At 37.8% G+C, this 16,129-nt stretch overlaps 1 protein-coding gene across 2 annotated transcripts in view; it reads right to left on the bottom strand.

Annotated features, from left to right (window-relative positions):
- The window catches only part of CCDC102B (coiled-coil domain containing 102B), a 357,030-nt gene that overhangs the window by 203,013 nt on the left and 137,888 nt on the right, over positions 1 to 16,129 (bottom strand). Inside the window, exon 7 of one of the 2 annotated variants that reach the window (XM_045007772.1) lies at positions 11,079 to 11,333. The exons of the other annotated variant lie outside the window; for it this stretch is intronic. Within the exon in view, the coding sequence (XP_044863707.1) occupies positions 11,265 to 11,333 (69 nt within the window). The 3' untranslated portion in view covers positions 11,079 to 11,264. Of the gene's footprint in view, positions 1 to 11,078; positions 11,334 to 16,129 lie in introns of those variants that run through there. 2 annotated transcript variants of the gene reach the window in all.

Here is a 16,129-nt window from a genome sequence, read left to right as displayed (position 1 = left end):
AGGCTGCACGGTTGCCATGCTATGGCGTCTGCCAGGGAAATCCAGGGAAAAAGGGGGGGAAATGATTGTCTGCCGTTGCTTTCCCGGAGGAAGGAGTGAGTGACGACATTTACACAGAACCACCCGGGGCAATGTTTTTTGCCCCATCAGGCACTGGGATCTCAACCCGGAATTCCAAGGGGCGGGGGAGACTCCGAGAACTATGGGATAGCTGTGCAATAGCTACCCACAGTGCAACGCTCCAGAAAACGATGCTAGCCTCGGACCGCGGACGCACACCACCGAATTAATGTGCTTAGTGTGGCCGCGCGCACTCGATTTTATACAATCTGTTTTACAAAACCGGTTTATGTACATTCGGAATAGTCCCGTAGTGTAGACGTACCCTAGGAGAAGCATAGTCTAGCGGTTTAAGTATAGGTTCAGGAAATCAAATTCATTAACCTTTATTCCAGCACTTCCTGTTGTCTTGGGCAAGTAGTTTACTCTTTGATTTAGTTCCCCAGTCTGTAAAATAAGGATAATACACACTCCTCACAGGTGTGTTATAAGAATTAGAGAATGCAAATAAGGCATTATATTAACATTAAAAGTGAAATGTGGTTCACAAAAGGTTAAATGAAGTATTTTAGAATGACAATTTAATTCATTTTTTCCCTGTTTAAAAATCTGGGAGATGCTGCAATGCATTTTTTCTTATATTCACTATGGAGCCAGTTCATATTAAAATGGCATCTTGTTTAGAGTTCAGATGAGATAACTGTGTAAGGTTTATATGTCATAACAGCAGATTTACTCCAAAGAAAAACAGAGAAGTAGTTATACGGTATTCTGAAAAGTGACTGATGTGCCTTTATGGTTTCTATGTTTTTTATGTTTGACTTCCAGATCATATTTGCTCAGTTTGCAGGGATCATTGGTATTACCTTAACAACTAGAAACCATATGGACCAGGACCCCATTGTGCTAGGCACTCTACAAATGCAGAAAAAAGATGGTACCTAAGAAGCAGATTCTATAACTGTTAGCTAAAAAAACTTCATTTAGCATTTGAGAGGCAAACTATGTTCCATATACCTTTGGAACATCAGTAACACTGATTCTGCAAGTAAAAATTGTTAAACAGTTTTGTTGAGTGTTTGTTGGCTGGAGAAGACTCCGGCTCATTCTTACATAGGTCTGTGAACTCTGCATTGCTAAAAGGAATGAGTTCTCTCTTATATTATTCATTAAGGTAAGCAGATAGGATTGAATACAAACCAGGTAGGTATCTCTATCAAGCGTTCTTAAAACTGCAATACCCACCTGGTGAAGTGAAGAAACAGATTGACAGAGCCACACTCTTACCACTTCAAAAGTTATTTTTCCTCCCTTGGTATCCTGCTGTTAATTGATTTATCCTGTTAGACTGACCTAACACTTGGTAAAGCACCCCCATTTTTTCATGTATTTATACTGGCTCCTGTATTTTTTACTTCATACATCTGATGAAGTGGGTTCTAGACCACAAAAGCTGATGCCCAAATATATTTGTTAGTCTCTAAGGTGCCACAAGGACTCCTCATTTTTTTTTGCTGGTACAGACTAACACGGCTACCACTGAAACCTGTCAATGCATTGTGAATCACTCAGTTACAGGATAAGCAGTGATACAACTCTACACAGATCTCGATTGCAGCCAGAACATGACAGCAGACCATTAATATAAAGGAACAGATGGTGAATAATGACAAAGTCATTTGTGGAAGAGGTTTCAGCTGTCACATAGAATGAATATATATATATGCTTTATTTGCTATAAGTTTGGAAAATCCAAGAGAGTTCTGGCACAATGCAGATTTAAACAAGAATCTGGAAAGGAGCTTCACTCTGATCTGAAAGATATTTCCTCTATAACATTAAAAGGTGAGCTATAGTTCCAGGGACTCTTGGGAGGAAAAGGGCATCCCGAACTAACTTAAGTCGCCCCAAATTTCTTCAAGATTCACATTCAGATACAATTTTGAGTGAATATTGCCTTCTTTTGGATTTCAATTGGGGTAAATTAAGGAAGGATGCATAGGTTAGTAGACTTGTCTCCTGGTGCTTTTGAGTTCAGATACTGTATGTCCTTGCAGTCTCATCAACTGAGACTTCATGGTTTTGATATTTCATTGAGTTTGCAAGCTCAAACTCACACAATTCATAGATTCATCTAATCTGGCCTCCTGTATAACACAGGCCATAGAACTTGCCCAAAATAATTCCTAGAGCATATCTTTTAAAAAAACATCCAAACTTGATTTAAAATAATAAATAATAATAATAGCCACACTTTGTGGCCGGAGTCAGTAAACTCCAGAACTTCAACCATCTCAATCCATCTTTGATTAAATGCTAAAATCAGTGACTTTAGCAGGGATGTTTCTTTGGGTCACCAGATGTTTGGTATTGTTTTAATAGTCTCTGTTTCTGGTTTCCAGCAGGGTGCATACTTTTCGATAGCTGTAGAGGATGTTTCTCCTTGCGATTCAGATCAGATGGATGAAATACTGAAATTTTTAGACTTTTGTGGAATTATTTTGATGGTGGCCTCAATTGCTACAAGGAATCCTGGCCAGTTTGCCTTTTAAAAGTCCCATCACAATTCTGGGTGATGGTATGATTACTGAGAGTTCAATCCCAGGGTGAACTAAAGGAGAGGGGACTTATGAGGAAATGCCACATAGATCCAGTATGCCTGCCACAGATGGTAAATTAGGGCTCTTTGCACTATGAAACACAAGGTCTTTGCTTGTAGTTTATTTCTTGGGAAAAGATGAAGTGACCTGCTAACTAGAGCTGGTCAAACTTTTTGATAGAATATTTTTCCAGTGGAAAATGGTGTTTCATCAAAAGCTAAACATTTTGCAGAAAAGTATTAATTTTGTCTAAATTTGAGGTTATTGAAATATTTCATTTGTGTCCGTCTTCTTCCTTCCAAGCCAACTGTTATGATAAGTGTTATTCAAAATGAAGAAACAGTTTTCTCAAGTCCTTCTCCCCTGCAGTCTGCCACATATTCACTCAAATTACATAGGACTTATTAAAATCTCCCATTAACACTAAGTCTTGCTTCTGAAATTTGTTCCTGAAGTAATTAGTCAGTTCATTCTTCCTTACATAGTAATCTATACCAGACCCCTGCTTTGAAATCCCAATTGTTTTCTCTCTCATCCTAAACCACAAAACTGAATTGTTCCTGCTTCCTTTGTGTATTTCATTACATGTACAAATGTTTGATATACAGTACAGCTCACTTCCTACTTTCCATGCTATGAAGAATGTATCCATGAAAGTTAGTGTTATTGCAGAAAGCATCACCTCATCTCTTTATTTCTCATACTCCTACCTATTTTATAGAGGCACATAAGAGTTTCATTGCTTATGTCTTGTTATATAAGAATATTTTTGGCTTCAAGATGTCCAAACAAACCTAATGAAAATGAAAATTTATTTTCAACACAGCAGCCTGTGTTGGTACCAAACTGAAGCATCAGTGGCTTTCTTCATTATATTACTACATCCAGATGGACTTCAGAAAGCAGACTGAGGAAAATGTGTGAGTACATTGATCTCTCAGCTCCTATCATCAGTATCCATGATATAAGCTTTAAACCATCAGTACCAGGAGTTGGGAAATGCCAAGGCATTCACACTTAGCATCTGGAAATGTAACTTTGTGTTTAAAGGCAATTTCTTCAAATCATAGTACATGACAACTGTACATTCTGTAATAAAATCTAAAGGTCTAAGACAATTCAGAATTGCAGATATCTATTCACCTATCAATCATAAAACTAGATGGATTTGAAGATAGTCATCTTGTTAAACTTAATCATTTCAATGCATTGTAGTAACTAGACATAGCAAAAGTGCTATCAATTCAACTATCCCATATTATCATTTCAAGCAGTTCCCATTTCAAAGTCATCAATAGCTCTGGTAAATGTTAAGAGCCAATTGTTGAATTTATAAAGAGTCATCAGTGTATGTTCAACAACTGCGAGCATAACATTCAAGAGCAGTTTACATTTTCTCAACAAATGTAAAGCAAAAGCCATTTTTTCCCTTTACATACATTTTGGGTGAACATGAATATTTTTTCCATGGGACCTGGGCCTCAGTAAATACACAGGGTGGCCTACCCTTAGCTTCCCTCCCCCGTATCACTATTGCTGTTCCAAAAGCAACCACCTGGTTGAGTGAGGCACAGGATGACAAACCTGTGCTGGGCTATCAAATGTTCTGGCATTTAGGCTTTCTGCCAGAATCAAGCTGTACAACAGAAGCCACAGGTGGGAAACACTGATTTGCAATAACCTGTAACTGGACCACAACTCCATGGAAATGACAAAAAAGAACCCTCTTTGATCTAAGAGCTATCAGCTTACTGCAAACAAGAGACGAGTGACAGAGTCTCGGAAAAGATCACAAGATTTATTTATTTATAAGAAATATAAATAGAGGGTCACTATTGTATTTTAAATATTCTCAATATTACTTCATTTATAACATCATTTCTGCTTAATTTAAACTACTATATTTGTGCTAATAATGTTGACTTCAAATCCTACTTTGTGTAAGGCAGACTTATAAATTCAGCTAGTTGGCAAGTTTCCATCACAAACCTGCCTGATTTTCTGAGAGCTCACTTTCATGGATCCTTGGCAGCCTACCTGCTGGGATAATGGGGATTCCAGGGCTTCCAGGCTCTGTGACCCTAAAGGAGCGCACCATGTATACTGCTCCAGGCTGAGAACAACAAGGCTTCCTGGGTCTGTGACCCCCAGGCAGTCCACCACACACACTGCCCTGGGCTCCATTCACAGAGAACTGTGATTTTTTTTTTAAATCATTCTTGAGTGGCTCAAAATCAAACTGCAAAATATATCAAAATCTTCCAAAACCCAGAATTACCTTTTGCCACACTACTCTGTTTATAAATATCTAAGCTGCTAACAGGAATTTTTATGTTTAATTCTCTCATTCAAAATGAACGGAGTGCAGAGAAAGGAAAAGAAAGCAAAATATGGGAAGGAATGGAAAGGGAATTAAATTTAAAAATTTGGATAATAATGCCAAAAAGAAATGAAAAACATACAAACTCATTGCAAATACATATAACACAGGTATTATCTGCAAGGGTAACTGTGACAATTGCATTGGAGATCTGGGGAAAAGTTACTGGTTAATAACTCTGGGACAAATTCTGAAATTGCAAAGTGCATTACTCGAAGTCAGTGGAAATTTCGCTTTCAAAGAACTGGTGTGATAGGACCTTCTCCTCTACATTTGGAATAGATTTCTATTGGGAGTAAAGGTTTTCTTGCATTTTATAACACATGAATAAAATTATAAAGAAAGGCTACTTAGGACTTTAAATTAAATATTTTGTTCTTCATTATTTTTATTATAGAATAGAATAATTGGAGATATACCAATCTCCTAGAACTGGAAGGGACCATGACAGGAAATATCATATTGCCGCTATATAAATCTTGGGTACATCCACATCTTGAATATTGTGTGCAGATGTGGGCCCCCATTTATATATGTATGAGGGCTGTCAAGCAATTAAAAAAATTAATTGCGATTAATCGCACGATTAAAAAATTAATGGTGTAATTAAACACATTCTTAAACAATAATAGAATGTCATTTATTTAAATATTTTTGGATGTTTTCTACATCTTCAAATATATTGATTTCAATTACAACACAGAATACCAAGTCTACAGTGCTCACTTTATATTTATTTTTGATTACAAGTATTTGCACTGTAAAAAACAAAATGAATAGTATTTTTCAGTTCATCTAATACAAGTACTGTAGTGCAATGTCTTTATCATGAAAGTTGAACTTACAAATGTAGAATTATGTACAAAAAACTGCATTCAAAAATAAAAATGTAAAATTTTAGAGCCTGCAAGTCCACTCATTCCTACTTCTTCTTCAGCCAATTGCTCAGACAAACAAGTTTGTTTACATTTACAGGAGATAATGTTTCCCTCTTATTTACAATGTCACCTGAAAGTGAGAATAGGCATTCTCATTGCACTGTTGTAGCCAGTGTCTCAAGATACGTATGTGCCAGATGCGCTAAAGATTCATATGTCGCTTCACGCTTCAACCACCATTCCAGGGGACATGTGTCCATGCTGATGACGGGTTCTGCTCGATAACAGTCCAAAGCAGTGCGGATGCCACCAGCACAAGGTTGATTTTCTTTTTTGATGGTTCGGGTTTTGTAGTTTCTTCATCAGAGTGTTGCTCTTTTAAGACTTCTGAAAGCACGATCCACACTTTGTCCCTCTCAGATTTTGAAAGGCACTTCATACTCAAACCTTGGGTCGAGGTCTGTAGCTATCTTTAGAAATTTCACATTGGTACCTTCCTGCTTATTAAGTCTAACTTGTGTTCTTTCAACTACCGCTAACCAGAGAGCAGAGAAATCTTCAGAATTCTGTCACATATCCATCAAGAAAAAACTAAAAACCCCTTCTTCCTTTCTGCCTAAAAATAGGGTCATTGTGGTTGCCTAGACACCTGCTGATGCAGTATGTATGCACAAAAGCAAATTGGTCTGTTAAAGAGCCTGATTTATCATCAGTAAGTACTTATCTTAAGTGAAAAACTGTCTAGTGGTATCTTCAAAATGTCTGTATTCTCACTTCGGAGAAAAGACTAATTTTAGTTATCATACATCAATTGCTATTTATCTTCTTCCCAAATTCACTGATACAGAAAGGCAGAGAGACAATATTCCCTGTATTGGAAAAATGGTATAGAAATTCATCTTGTTAACAGTGACCTTTAATACACATGTTTAGCATTATAATCCATCTTCTATCCAACCCAAATGAATCCAAGAGACTTCTCAGATGTATCTTGAACCCTAACAGTAAATAGAAGATATGTTTTCATTTTAAGAAACCAGCCAAATAAGAGGCATAGCACAAAACTTCCCTGTGGCTGGTTAAAAAAAAAATATTTTGTTACAGCAGTTTCAACAGCAGTAGCAGATGAGGATGATTATATGAATTCTTAAAAGATATCAAAGCTTGAAGAACATTAAGGTGACTCATTTAGAAGTATATTTACTAGATTTTAAAAAAGTAGATATTGCCTAAGTAACAAAAGAGCACATTCGTTTTGTTCATGCTTGTATGTTTCTACAGGGTAACAACATCTCATTTCATTGAACCACCATTTCTAATTTGGTTATTAATTTTGCCAGCTAGATCTTTAAAGGTGGCCAACTATCAGAACCTAACACCAAGTTCTACACAATCTGATCATGGTTAACTTTCAGCTGTTGGCTGTTAGGGCCTTTTTTGATCTCTCGCTTATAATTGCCAGATGAAATTTCCCTTTCAGGATGTTCCCACCATATTTGTGTTTAAAAGTACTCATTCTCTTTCTCTTTTCAGAGATATATGGGCAATTATTCCATTTTAAAAATTCAAGTGGGTTAAAATTATTGTAGAAACTGAAAATTAGTACATCAGAAGTCAGTCCAACAAAAGATATTACCTCACTCACCTTAGCTCTCTACATTGTACAGGGGCATTTTACATAAAAAATGGCCATTCTGGGTCAGACCAATGATCCATCCTGTCTTTTCTAACAGTGGCTAATTCCAGATGCTTCAAAGGGAATGAACAGAACAGGTAATCATCTAGTGATCCATCTTGTGTTGCCTGTGCTCGGCTTCTGGCAAACAGAAACTAGAGACACTTACCATACTGGACGGCCATACTGGATCAGACAAAAGGTCTATCTACTCCAGTATTCTGTCTTCCGACCATGGCCAAAGCCAGGTGCTTCAGAGGGAATGAACAGAAGAGGTAATAATCAAGTGGTCCATCTCCATTGCCCATTCCCAGCTTCTGGCAACAAGAGACTAGGGACACCATCCCTGCCCATCCTAGCTAATAGCCACGGATGGACCTATTGTCCATGAACTTAACTATTTATTTTTTGAACCCTGTTATAGTCTTGGCATTCACAACATCCTCTGGCAAGGAGTCCCAGAGGTTGACTGTGCGTTGTGTGAAGAAATATTTCCTTTTGTTTCTTTTAAACCTGCTACTTGTTAATTTCATTTGGTGACCCCTAGTTCTTGTGTTATAAGAAGGAGTAAATAACACATACTTACTTACTTTCTCCACACCAGTCATGATTTTAAGGACCTCTATCATATCCCCCTTAGTTGTCTTTCTTTGAAGCTGAAAAGTCCCAATCTTATTAATCTCTCCTCGTATTGTTGCCCCTTTCTGTATCTTTTCCAATTCCAATATATCTTTTTTGAGCTGTGGGTGTACCAAGGATTTATATAGAGACAATATGATATTTTCTGTCTTATTATCTATCCTTTTCTGAATTATTCTGAACATTCTGTCCATTTTTTGATTGCTGTTGCACATTGAGTGGATGTTTTCAGAGAATTATCCACAGTGATTCCAAGATTGCTTAATTGAGTGGAAACGGCTACTTTAGACCCCATCGTTTTTTATGTATAGTTGGGATTATGTTTTCCAACACTGAATTTCATCTGCCATTTTGTTGCTCAGTCATCCGGTTTTGTGAGGTCCCTTTGTAACTCTTCTCAGACTGCTTTGGACTTAATCATCTTGAGTAGTTTTGTATCATCTGTAAATTTTGTCACCTCACTGTTTACTCCTTTTTTCCAGATCATTTATAAATACATTTCACAGTACTAGTCTCAGTCCAGAACCATGGAAGACACCACTGTTTATCTCTCTCCATTCTGAAAACCAACCATTTATTCCTACCCTTTCCCCCCCGTCTTTTAACCAGTTACTGATACATAAGAGGACCTTCCCTCTTTCCCATGACAGCTTACTTTGCTTAAGAGCCTTTGGTGAGGGACCTTGTCAAAGGCTTTTTGCAAATTTAAGTACACTGGTTCCACCTTGTCCACATGCTTGCTGACCCCCTCAAAGAATTCTAGTAGATTGGTGAGGCATGATTTCCCTTTACAAAAACCATGTTGATTCTTCTCCCAACAAATCGTTTTCACCTATGTTTTTGATAATTCTGTTCTTTGCTATAGTTTCAACCAATTTACCTGGTACTGAAGTTAGGCTTAGTGGCCTATAATTGCCAGGATCACCTCTGGAGCATTTTTTTTTAAAACACAAATTAGCATCAAATTAGCTATTCCCCAGTCATCTGGTTCAGAAGCTGATTAAAATGTTAGGCTATGTATGCTGGAATTCGAAGTGCTGTGGGTGCTGCCACACCTCCTGTCTTGAAGTGGTTTCCATCATATACAGTGTTTACAAATTGGTTCAATGGCTCTCAGTACTCCCACTATAAAAAATGTTTCAGCACCTCTTCATACCAGTTAATAGTTCTTCAATTTCACATCTGAGTTCCTTCAGAATTCTTGGGTGAATTCCATCTGGTCCTGGTGACTTATTACTGTTTAATTTATCAATTTGTTCCAAAACCTCCTATAATTTTGAAGGAGACGCCAAACATTTTGCACAGATCAATGAATACTATTCTGCTGGGGATAGTAAACAATTAACTCTCATTTATATACAGATTTTTATATTTGTTTTTGAGCTGTGTGTGTTATTTCATATATTATATTTTAGATAATGGTTCTTTTCAAAAAAGGAATGCTAACTACTTGAATTTCCAAGCCTATAATTGCCCTGGCCATTGATGCTTCATGTTTGCATAAAATTTGTTAAATCTGAAATTAATATATTATGCAAAATACACTCACAAAATAATACAGTTCCTCACCCAAAGAGTTTAAATCTAAGCAAAGATAAAACATAAGAGATTATAGACTATGGTGGACTGCGGATGTGAGACCAAGAATTATAACAGTAGCTAGTTGTTTGATCACTTAAACTGAAGACACTCTAATTTGTTCTAATGTATACATTTGTCTTTTTAAAAAAGAATTTCCCAAACCAGTCAAAACTAGAGATAAATTCAGCCCTTGCTATAAGATTTACCTATAGAATGGGGAAACAGAGGATTATAACAAAATGCAGTTTAATAAACATGGAAGGAAATTTGAAAACTCTTTTTAAATTTCACAGAACGGGTGACGGTTACTTTCCAGTAAACAGGATCCTTTAATGTGTGTTAGTTTGGAAACCCAAAACTACTAGCCCCTTTTCAAAAGTCTTGGCCATATAAATTTGCATACCAAGACAGATTATAGTCCATCTACTTTCATTTTCTGTTTAAAACAGTAGCTTAACCTTCAAAGAAAGGAGAGAAATCCTTAGATAACCTGGCTCACAATGCGTATGCAATACTACACAATGCCTAGTAAAGGTCATCATTTTATTCCTAAAGAACCACTATTCAGAGACTGTAACATCTGGCTTCATTATTACCTTCCATTCAGACAGAAGCGTATTGACTTTAACTAGCTTTTCACAGTTGTCAAGAAATCTAAAGTAACCAAATGCTTTTACCACTTTTCCCTCCTGCATTCAAGCAGCATCCTCTGCATAGCAAGATGATGTCTATGAACAGAAAAGTTGAGAGACTTGTTATTTATTTTTTAAAGAAAATGCGTAGCTCAGCAGTTTCTACCACAAAACAGCAAGTTTGGCCAATTTGGGGCCACAGATGCCTCACCATTCTCAGTAAATTTAAAGGTTTTCTCCAGGAACTAGAAATTTATCATCATGCAATTTCTCTACTACTGCAAATTCAGCATGTGTCTCAACAGCTTCATCCTACTCTGTGCAGGCGATTTCATGGGCATGCCTTGAATAGAAGGCTAAAAGCTCTTTGCAATGCTGCTGCTTCCCCCACACCTCTTGATGCCAAATTCCCTTTGTATTTATGTCACAAAAGATATGGTGAAACAAACAAAGTTCTGGAACACTTGCAGACCTTACCACACTTAGCCTTTATTTGTTACTAAGGTTGCACTACTGCAATACACTGTATCTAGTACTAATTATGAAGGCCACTTTGGAATTTCAACTAGTGCAGAATGCAGACAGACATCTCTTAGGTAGGTCACCTCATCAGTATATTTCACATATGCTCCATGCTCACCACAGGCAGTCAACTTACTTCCAGGTGAAATTCAAGTTGCTAGTTATATGAAAAGTTAATTGTCCCCAGAGTGTGGGCAAGATGATATCTCCGGCAGTCCACTTCTTCTGGAACTTGATCCCACCAGAAATACAACATTCATGGCTAGGTGTGGGCTTTCTTTTCATCAAGGTTTTTCCCTAGTGGCTCATACTGGAAACCCATGGTTTTAAGCACACTGGCTCCTGTTTGTCAAGATGTTTTGCATACTGATGGGGAAAAAAGAAAACAATATTCCACTCCATCTGTCTTGATAACAATGTAGCCTAGTTCCCTAAGTGTTCAGTGATCTTAGTCACAAAAATCTTCAGTAGATAGTCAATAGACTTTTTTCCAAGGGGGAGCAGCTCTTCAGGCCCTTAGCTGTATGCCCCCACAGGTTTAATCTCCTCAGGATCCTTCAGACAGCATTTCATACTTTGATGCTATCCATCTAATTATTCCCTTAGCAGCATACTTCTGTTGCTGCCTCTCAGGAGTTGCCAGTATATTATAGGGTATTAGACTTCTCTCACTCTCAGCATGCTTTGCTAAAACATAGTAACAGCCAGGGATCCCCTCTGCCACTCTTTCATGAATGAAACCAGCTAGACCCTGCCCTAGCCTGAGGTAGACACAAACTTTCTAAAGTCTGCTTCCTGGTAATTTCTGACAAGGGTTGGGTTTTTCTTTCCTTTTCCCCATGCAACAGTTTACTTTGTCATACTCCCCATTTATTGGAAGATGTTTGGCACCATGCTAACAGGTATAAAATATCTAGCTACACTTGATATTTAAAGTATTTATAAGTAACCTAACAGCAAGAATTAGCTTAACATATTTTATGTTGCAAGCAGACATTGAAGAATGTCACTTCAAACCCCTTGGAGTGTGCTTGCAATAATTCCTTTGAGACAGCATCAGTGACAATCAAAATATCCTCAATCTCAAGTCTGAATTCCACTCCCCAGATAGATTGATCTATCTATCTATATAAAAATAGACCCTCAATACTTCCTGTTTCATTTAACCTAGAGGAGTTGGCATCTCTGCACTCCTATTCTCCCTTGATATCACAGGTCCTATCACCTTTGTTGGTCTGAGCTTCTCTTTCTCTACTCCCTGGGTTCCTGATGACAGAGAACAGCAGTTGGGTAGGTGAACAAAGACTACCTTTTCTTGCTCTTGGACTTTAAGGTTTTTTGCAATAAAGCACAAAGGTAAAGGTTTTTTGCAGCAAAGCCCTTGTATACGCACCCAGAACACTATCACAGCTACATCTTGTAAACATTTAGCATTCAGAACAGTGCTTAAAGCAAGTCTCACTGAAAGGATTGGGTCCCCATCACATGGAATATGGAGAAATACAGTATATTTCAAAAGTACTCAGTGTGACTAGAATGAGAAGATACCAATTGATTTTCATATGTTGATAATTTATCCTTTTTCTGTCCATTTTCACAAAATTTAGGAAGGATAGACGGATTCTTAGGAATACTGCCATATGCTTTGGGAACTTTAAAATAAAATATAATCAGATCTGATGAAAGTTGGAGAAATAGAGGATGAAAGTAATTTAGGAGTCAGTAATGAAAATGTCTCAGTTAAATGGCCAGTCAAATTCAATCTGACTGTGGAAACCAAAAGGAAATAGATGCAAGAGTTGGATAGAAAGCTGCAGTGCACCATGGCAGATATCAAAGAGTTTTTGCAGCAGAGACTAAAACTAAAACCTAAACTGAAATTCTGTGTCACGGCAACTTTCCATATGAAAGAGAGATATGACCTTTCAATGGATAAGGAGAGATGAGATTTTTGACAGTTTATGTCTGTGTAGAATCCTTAGTGTCAGATGGCACAGGAGAGTTGCTTAACCAACCTATCATTGATTACTAACACTAAAGGATATGGCAATGACTTTCCCCTGATATCCATCTCAGCTTTGTGACTAGATGGACTGAAAAAAAAAAATCAAAGGATGTGAAAAGCAAATGACATGGAAATTAATTTAGCATATTGTAAATTGACTAAGACTATCTGAAGAGAGAATAATACAGAGCAGTCAGGTAGCAATAGGTGAACCTCAGAAGGTTCAGTTTAGATATTTATTCATACTTTGAGCCTCTTCTCTCACTAGACCCAATGCATAATCATACTTCCCAACCAAGTCCTTCAGCAAGCTTTGGCTCCTTCCTGCTGCTAGTTTAAAGAGAGAGCAAATAAGTGAGGAGGAAAGAGAGATCAGATAGAGAAGCCCAGTGGTCTTTTATCCCATTTGTTGGCTATTCTTTATCTCTGTGAGGTGACCAAATGATATGTTCCCAATCATTCTAGGTAGGGTTCATTTTAAGGGGGGTGCTTTTGTGCAGTTTGACCCAATAGCCCCTCCACAGGGTCCCACTGATCTGCAATTAAAGCAGCACTCTGAATCTTGTGCCCTCCTATGCAACACAGTTGTTAAATCCTATTACAGAATGTCTTTGTTGCACAATTAACAGAATTAAAAAGAAATAGGATGAGGGAATCCTTAACTCTATTTTCCCCAGATCTCAAGATCTATCTGAACTCAATTTGACTGATGGGGGCGAAAGATTTAGGTCATTTCTTTCTTTAACGAAATTGACTAGTCTGTCCTTAACCAGAAACAAATATAGAAGGGACCAGGGTCATCAAGGCAAGAACAAGTAGAAATAAGCTTATGTTAATTCTTTAACACTTAGGCCAAGTCTACACTACAAACCTATATAGGTATAACTACATTGCTCAGGAGGTGTGAAAAAATCCATACTCCTGAGACGTAGTTATACCAACCTTACTCCCGTCCCCCCAATGTAGACAATGCTATGCAGATGTGAGAGCTTTTCCTGCTAACACAGCTACCCTTCTCAGGGAGGTGAATTAACTACATTGATGGGAGAAGCTCTCCCATCAGCATAGGAGCATCTTCACTTAAGTACTACAGCAGCGCAGCTGCCCTGATACAGCATTTTAAATGTAGACCTGCCCTTATATAGAGAACTTGATTACAATACACTTTTTAACCTCTAATAAGTAGAGTTAGAAACACATATATTCTTTCAAATGATGAAAAAATAATTTTTTCACTTAGAAGCAAGATGGGTGTGATAATCTCTCTTATTGGACCAACTTCTCTTGGTGAAAGAGACAAGCTTTCCAGCCACACAGAGCTCTATTTCAGGTCTTAGGCTATGGCTACACTTGCACTTCAAAGTGCTGCCGCGGCAGCGCTTTGAAGTGCTAAGTGTAGTCAAATCGCCAGCGCTGGGAGAGAGCTCTCCCAGCGCTGTCCGTACTCCACCTCCCTGTGGGGAATAACGTATAGCACTGGGAGCCGCGCTTTGACCACACTGGCGCTTTGCAGCGCCACAATTTGCAGCGCTGGAGAGGGTGTGTTTTCACACCCTGCTGCAACGCTGCAAATTTGTAAGTGTAGCCAAGCCCATAGTGTCACTACTAAATATCAGGTGGAACAGATTGTTTAGCATAAGTAGTTAACTCATATTTCAAGGGACCACTGAAGGTGAAGTGGCCTATTAACACCTCTCCAGCCATCAACACATCAAAAGACAAACCTGGGAGCTTAAATTCATAACTTTGCTAGAAACTAAAAATCATGAACTGAATAGAGACAATCTATAACACACTAACCGCCTCCCTCCACAGCTTTATCCTCTGCCCCCCATGATTGGAGGGGTGTTAACAGGCCTGAAGAAGAGCTCTGTGTAAGCTTGAAAGCTGTTCTCTCTCACCAACAGAAGTTGGTCCAATGAAACATATTACCTCACCCTCCTTGCCTCTAAGAGGACTTTTTTTTCATTATTTGAAAGAAAGACCGAGTCTGATGTGTTGGAAAATGCAGTTTTGGGTGGTGGGAGAATATATGGATATGAAAACTCCTACATGGATAAGGGATTTTATGTTTTAATAGACTGAGGAAATTTTTGCATTTCTGTGGTTCTACAATATGCAGCCACATAACTAGAAGAGGTGGGAGACATACCCAAGTGAATAGTGTACTGAATTACATAAAGACAAGAAGCCAAAAATAGAGGAATGGACAATCCAGTTTGGTTTCATATAATTTAAAATAACTGGCTGTTACTTATAGGGGATTTTTTTTTATAGGTGCTCATTCAGCTGATGTTAAATTGACAGTACTTATTAATAAAAAATCTGTTTGTTTAGTAACCTTTTAATCAAGTCTAAGTCATACAAATCAAGACTGAGAAAAGCATCTACCTTGCATGGCATAATTTGATGCATTAATTTGCTAATTTCTAGAGACTGACTCATTTGTGATAAATATAAGATTGGAGGAGCATAAATAATTGACTTTTCTTCTTAAAAGGTGAAAGATATTTCCCTAAGAAAAAGAGTAACAAAATGCTTCTAATACCAGACGATAGGAAACTTAAAATCACCTCCGTAATTTAGTAAACCACAAATTGAGTTTGTTTTAGTACATACATGCAACCTAGAAGTCAACGGATAAATGCATAAATATGGTGATGTTAATATACTTATTTAAAAATGTCACTAAGACATGGACTGACTTATTTGTTGCCCTTATATCAGTACACAACTTAGAATCCTATTAAAAAACTATCACAGCTTTCCTATAAACCCTCTTTATACCGCAACAATAAATTCACTCACAGGCATTGTTTAGAAAAATAATCATTGGTAAAGATCCACTGTAGAAGTTACAGAAGACTGGAAGAAAGGCAATGTGCCTATTTTTAAAAAGGCTAACTGGGAAGACCCAGGTAATTATAGGCCTGTCAGTCTGACACTGATCCCGGGCAAGATAACAGCTGATACAAGACTCAAATAATTAAGAATTAAAGAAGGGTAATATAATTAATGCCAATCACTGTGGTGTGATTCTTCCTAGGGATAGCCACGGTCCTGAAGGCATCTCCCTACCACTTGCCCTTAACATGAGGAAGCCTTGTCTGTGCCTGTTGTGGGCTGGTTGCCCAACTCCACCAGCCCCTGGCAACAC

Source organism: Mauremys mutica, chromosome 2, assembly GCF_020497125.1.
Source record: "Mauremys mutica isolate MM-2020 ecotype Southern chromosome 2, ASM2049712v1, whole genome shotgun sequence".
Lineage (NCBI taxonomy): Eukaryota > Metazoa > Chordata > Testudines > Geoemydidae > Mauremys > Mauremys mutica.
The sequence above is the reverse complement of the archived record's forward strand: the minus strand, read 5'-3'. Positions and strand labels throughout refer to the sequence as shown.